This window comes from Geospiza fortis, unplaced genomic scaffold (genome assembly GCF_000277835.1).
Source record: "Geospiza fortis unplaced genomic scaffold, GeoFor_1.0 scaffold98, whole genome shotgun sequence".
In the NCBI taxonomy this organism is placed as follows: Eukaryota; Metazoa; Chordata; class Aves; order Passeriformes; family Thraupidae; genus Geospiza; species Geospiza fortis.
Window position 1 is genome coordinate 9,089,912 of NW_005054306.1, and position 5,623 is coordinate 9,095,534.

Sequence of the window (5,623 nt, forward strand, 5' to 3'; positions counted from 1 at the left end):
AAAAAAATAAAAAAGCCCCCCCGCCATTGTCAGCAGTGGTAGTGATAGAGGGGGTGATTTTGGCGGCTGTGCTTCTATCCATAGAGCTAATTCGATACGAGTCATTCACCTGGGGGGGCGGGTGTGTTTGTGTGGGAGAGGCTCCGGGAAATGCCCCCGGGGCTAAGGGAAGCGTGTGAAGGACGAGCACGTGCTGCGTGCGGATAACTTTGAAACAACCAAGCAGAAAAGAAATCATTATGCTGGAATGATAAGGAATTGGAACCCTGAGCAGAGGAAGCGATCGCGGCCGTGCGTGGGACCGCGGACGGAGTGCGGTGCTGCCGTGCTCGGCGGCGAGGGAGGGCGCCGAGCTACAGCTGGGCGGACAGTAGCGGTGGAGACTCTTGGTACAAGGGCACGAGAAAAGCAGAAAGCAGCGTTTCACAGGGATAGCTTACAGCTGGAGAGCGGAGTGAAAGATCTCTGTACTTCGATATGTGGGGGGAAAAAATGTAAAAATTCCGAAGTTTGATGTGTTTCTCTTTTCCCTTGTATGGTCTAGGAGTGGGGTTTGCGACACGGCAGGTGGGAAATGTGACTAAACCCACTGTGATTATCAGCACCGAGGGGGACAAAGTAGTGATCAAAACTCAAAGCACTTTCAAAAACACAGAAATCAGCTTTAAACTCGGAGAGGAATTTGATGAAACTACCCCCGATGACAGAAATTGCAAAGTAAGTGAACTCGGGCTGCAGTCTCCACTCTTTTTCTTGCCTCCCCTGCCCCCCAGGCTCTGCCATTGGTAGTATCAAAAGAAAAAGATGTAACTTCTGCTGCTACTTGTTACAGCGCATCAAGCAGCAGGAAAAAATGGCAAGACTTGAGCCTTGCTTGCCCTGCCTGCTTACACACACCATGCCTTTTCTGAATGTGTTGCGTTGCCAGCTCCCTGTCTGTCTTCCAGTGTCAATTGTGTTAGTTGCCTGCTTTTCTCACAAGCCAAACATAATTTGGCATAACCCTTCCCAGTCAAAATAGTCAGATGCCTCTTTTCCTGCACTTTTGGGGGCTTAACATCAAATATTATTCCAAGGCACATATGAAGCAGGTTCTTGTGAGACTGGAAATCAAAGGAAACAACTTTTTCATCCTTCGACACTAAGAAGAGTTGTCTGGATTTCATGCTTAAAACGAGGATGATTCATAGCCTTGGCTTTAAAATGGCTGGGACTCTTTATCATTCTCGATCCACATCCATCTATTGAAGAGAATTCAATAGAGTGCATGCTGAATGTGTGAGCAGAATCCCAAGTACCTAAAATAAAGGCATGTCTTTGTGTTTCTGGGTATCTCACAGTCAGTTGTGACCCTGGATGGAGAGAAGCTAGTGCACGTACAGAAATGGGACGGCAAAGAGACAAACTTTGTGAGAGAAATAAAGGATGGCAAAATGGTAATGGTAAGTATGGAGCACACTGAGCATTCACATGCACTGCAAACACTCCCAGCTTACCCTTATCTCAAACTTTGTGAATGCTGTGGCTTAGACAAATCCTTAAACTAGTTGGTGGGGAAAGCTAGCAGGGATTTTTAAAACATTTATTTTGGTTTGGTTTGCATCTTGTTTTATTAACAATTAAAAATTGCTAGTGGCTTTAGGCAGGCCATCCTGTGGATTTCCAGAGTATATATGTTCTTTCTATACTTTTTGTAAAAACCCAAGAAAAAACTCCTGGTGAGCTTGTAATGATACAAAGTTCTTGATTAGATAGGAAATTATCTGTTGCCACTGGCAATTTAGACTTCTTTAAAAACTTGTTTTATGTATACACACATAAATAGTATTTACTTACACAGAACAAATAGTTTTCTGTGAAAATAAAATTACAATATTGCAGGAGCCAATAGCATTTTCATATTTAATAATAAAGGATTTAGTCCTCCTAGCTTGTTAAAAACTATGATAAAGAGCAATTATGTGGAGAAAAGTCTGAGTTTAAATTCACCTGCTTTTCCAGACTTCTTAAAAACAAGACTATAGGGTGAATAAATGTTGTAAGTTACTATAGCTAATGTCCAGGATAGCACTTTTCATGGCACAGAGATGTAGCTTTCAAAAAAAAAAATGTCTTCAGCTATACTAATCTATCAGACTTGGTTTTTGGAGAAGACTCATTATTTTGTTTCCTAATTACTTCAGAGAGTATCTGTGTGGATGAAGACTTGCAAATAATACAAACCTTAAAGCATACTGAAACACAATGTGGCAAGTGTTTCAAGGGAAAACCTATGCTTTTGTTTTTGAAGCGCTATGCACAAATCACACATATACAGAAAATGTTGTCCTTTGGAATTTGAATACAATGCAGCGCCCTGTTCTACTTCAGGAAATACCTCCAGAACACAACTGCAGTGACTTAGAGTATTTGGTAGTTATAGCTACACAGGGTACAGAATTCATTTTTTAAGACAATGATCTCCTCGAATTTGTATTTATGCATAGTAATATAGAGGCCTTGGAATTTTAGATTGCACATCTCAGTGGGATAAGCTTTGGGAAAATAAGTGTTAAGTCTGTATTAAAACAATGCTATATTTAAAAAAATAAACAGTAAGTTAAATTTTTAACAGCTGCCTTGTAATTGTGCATTATGTGTTTCTTGGCTGTGAAAGCAGCAAGGAGAAAGTATCATTTCTTGTGGGAACTACAGCTAAGGCTTGGCTTCTTGTTCATTTAAAGTGTCAATCTAGATTTGTTTTTCTATAAATTACATAATGTAAACCAACCTTGACCTAGCATGGATTTCATAATGTGTTGAACCATTACAGAAAATGGTCCAGTCTCTAACATGTCTGTCTTTTCCTTGGACTTGCAGACTCTTACCTTTGGTGATGTGGTTGCTGTTCGTCACTATGAAAAAGCATAGAGCGTACCTGCCTTCTATCCAGATGTTACTTCAGCTGGATGGATTAGTGTCTTGTCCATGATTGATTGTAGCTAAAATGCACATTTCTGGCATGAAAGGTTAATAAAGTGGGGGTTTTGTTGGGGTTTTTTTTTTTGGTTGGGAGGGGATTTTTTTATTAAAAAAAAAAGTCATGCCATCAAATTGGCATGCTTGTGTTGTATAGTGAAACAGGTTAAACTTGGCATTAAATTTCTGAAACACCTACCTCTCTCTTTTTGTTTTTTACAGTAAATATTTGAATTGTTTTGGAACGCAGATGAAACAAATTAAAAAAAACCTAAAAGGTTTTTTGAACCTGTGCTTCTTTTGTATTTAATCAGCTAGTATTCTGGTGTCCTGGAGGGAGGTGTTCAAAGTTTCTTTTTCTGAGCTATATGGTACACAGTGATGCAGTAGCCTTTCTATGCAGCGGAGAGTATTTAGGGAAATGAAAAACTTACTTTGGCTTTTTGCTGGAGAAATCTAAACTTAACTGTATTTATGTAGACAGAGAAGTGCGATGTTCACATAAGTTTCAGCTCTTGTCTTCACTGGATATTTGTTATTAAATGCAGGTTAAGATCACTAGTTTGACAGACAATGTTCCAGAGTTTGTAGTGTTTTGGTTTTAATAGTCAAAGAATTCTTAATTTGCTTTGATAAGTTTGGGTTTTTGGAGTTTTTTTTGTTTTATTTTTCTTTTGCTAACATGAAAATACTGAAGTCTTTCATAGGGTGGGAGGAAAGGATCTACAAGCTAATTCCCTTACATCAGTCTCCACAGGAATGGGAGGAAAACAGTACAACATGAACCTACTGCACTTGCCTCTCAAAGCTGTTGTTTCATAGCTAATATGCACAAGAGATAACAATTTGCACTGTGAGCAATTTAAAATAAAGGGCTTTTAAAATGAGAAATTAAAACCTTATGCCTGAACAATGTGTCCCTAAAAGGCCAGTGTGAGGAAAAACTGCCTTACTCTTAGGAAAATTGAAACAGATCTTTGGCACCATGGAGGAGATTGTTTGGAGAGTCCATGTTTTCTACACACTGACTCTGAGAACCACAGAGGGGTAGCTACCTACAGCCTTGTAAACAAAGGCAAAGCTGAGCTGTGGATTTAGTTGGTCATTGCTCTGTGAGTGCTGTGTGTGGCTGCAGCCAGAGGTGCAGGAGGGGCATCTTGCCCAACTTCCCAGGCCTCATCCTTCAGATCTGCCACGTGATATGGGAAGAGGCTTCTTGCTTCCCTGGATAAATAGGATAACATGGGTAACTCATCTGCTGAAAGTTCACACATAACTGGCACCTATCCTATACAAACATAAAATTTGGTGTTGTTAGCTTTAGTTTTTCAGAAAAACTAGTTTGAAATGAATATTCAAATCTGTCTTCTCTTGTGGGAAACACTATACATCTAGAAGACAGAGCCCTTAATTCTAAACCTTTATAAATACATTTCATTTGATGAACATTGATAGTTTTTAAAATCTAAGATCTATCTTAATCAGAGAAATGAAAAGTAGACTGTGATCCAGTGGTAGGGGGAGCTCCACTCTCTATGCTTTGGGCTGTTTCACTGGTATAGAGCAAGTTATTTTTAAGCAGCATCTTCTGCCATTTGGTTTTTTCAGTCTATTTAATCCTCAGCTTCAACACCTAATACAGCCTTCATCTGCCTCCCCTCTGCTGCTGCCTGCTTGCCTGTGGGTGCATGTGCCACATGACTGTCCTTACCAGCCACCTTTTCTCAGAAAGTTGGGAGCAGCTGCTTTTCCCTCACTGGAGTAAACAGACTTGCTTTCCCAATACTGCCCTTTGTCTGCACAACAAATGATTTGTGGGGTCATGAATTAAAAAACCTAGGTTTTTTTTTCTTAAATACTAAGAAAGGAATGTAGAGGCAAATTTTTAAGAGTTGGTTTACAAACAAATCTTGAATGGTAAATATTTTGTGTTACAGTCACTTTTAAAAAAGAAGAAGAGTAGTCCTTTAAACAAAAGTTATTTTTCCCTATTCTAAATATAAACAATATTAGTGTCAAATATGGGAAAGAAAAGTGGAGAAGTGGTACCTGTGAAGTAACTGACATTGCTCAGAGCAGACACGAGAGAAATATACTGACAAATGGGACTTCCAGCTGCTGCTGACCCAGCTTTGCAATGCCGACAGGAACAGCACAGTGAGCAATGGGACACTTCAGGGTAGCCACAGGATTCATGACATTGTTATTGTGATCTTCTCCTAAAACTGACACCAAGTACCCTTCCTCTATGCGGAACTACTCTGACTTAAATAAACAGCAGTTCTGAAAGCCTTGGCAGTGGAGACTTGTATTTACAATACACCTCATCACTCCCCTTAAGCTGTATTAAAGGTGTACTTGATAGTATTTTTCATCAAGTTGGGTGGTTTGGGGTTTTTGCTTTGTTTTGTCTTTTAAAGCCTTTTAAGTAATCGGGACCCATTTTCACATGTATGCCATGAGAAACCTTCCTTCCAAGAGATGCTTGAGACGGGTGTGGGGTGTCGGGCACAGCCTTCCTTCAGGCCGCCTCGCCCCAGCCGGTGCCCCGACTCCAGCCCTGCCCGCGGCCAGGCTTGTCTCCTGCGAGCTCCCTAGCGCTGACCCGGGGGTGGCACCTCCTGAAGGTCACCCCGGGCACGGCCGGCTCAAGGCGACAGCCAGG

At 40.8% G+C, this 5,623-nt stretch overlaps 1 protein-coding gene across 1 annotated transcript; it reads left to right on the plus strand.

Moving 5' to 3' along the window:
- The first annotated feature begins 498 nt into the window (after nucleotides 1-498).
- On the plus strand, nucleotides 499-3,246 carry FABP7 (fatty acid binding protein 7). The gene is made up of 3 exons (XM_014312055.2): nucleotides 499-717; nucleotides 1,341-1,442; nucleotides 2,860-3,246. The coding sequence occupies exons 1-3, from the start codon at nucleotides 514-516 to the stop codon at nucleotides 2,908-2,910; spliced, it is 357 nt and encodes a 118-aa protein (XP_014167530.1). The 5' UTR covers nucleotides 499-513; the 3' UTR covers nucleotides 2,911-3,246.
- Nucleotides 3,247-5,623: the final 2,377 nt, after the last annotated feature.

Coding starts and splice junctions, on each gene's coding strand:
- FABP7 (XM_014312055.2), top strand. CDS start 514: ATGTGTTTCTCTTTTCCCTTGTATGGTCTAGGAGTGGGGTTTGCGACA. Junction 718..1,340: donor CCGATGACAGAAATTGCAAA/GTAAGTGAACTC, acceptor GGTATCTCACAG/TCAGTTGTGACCCTGGATGG. Junction 1,443..2,859: donor AGGATGGCAAAATGGTAATG/GTAAGTATGGAG, acceptor TTGGACTTGCAG/ACTCTTACCTTTGGTGATGT.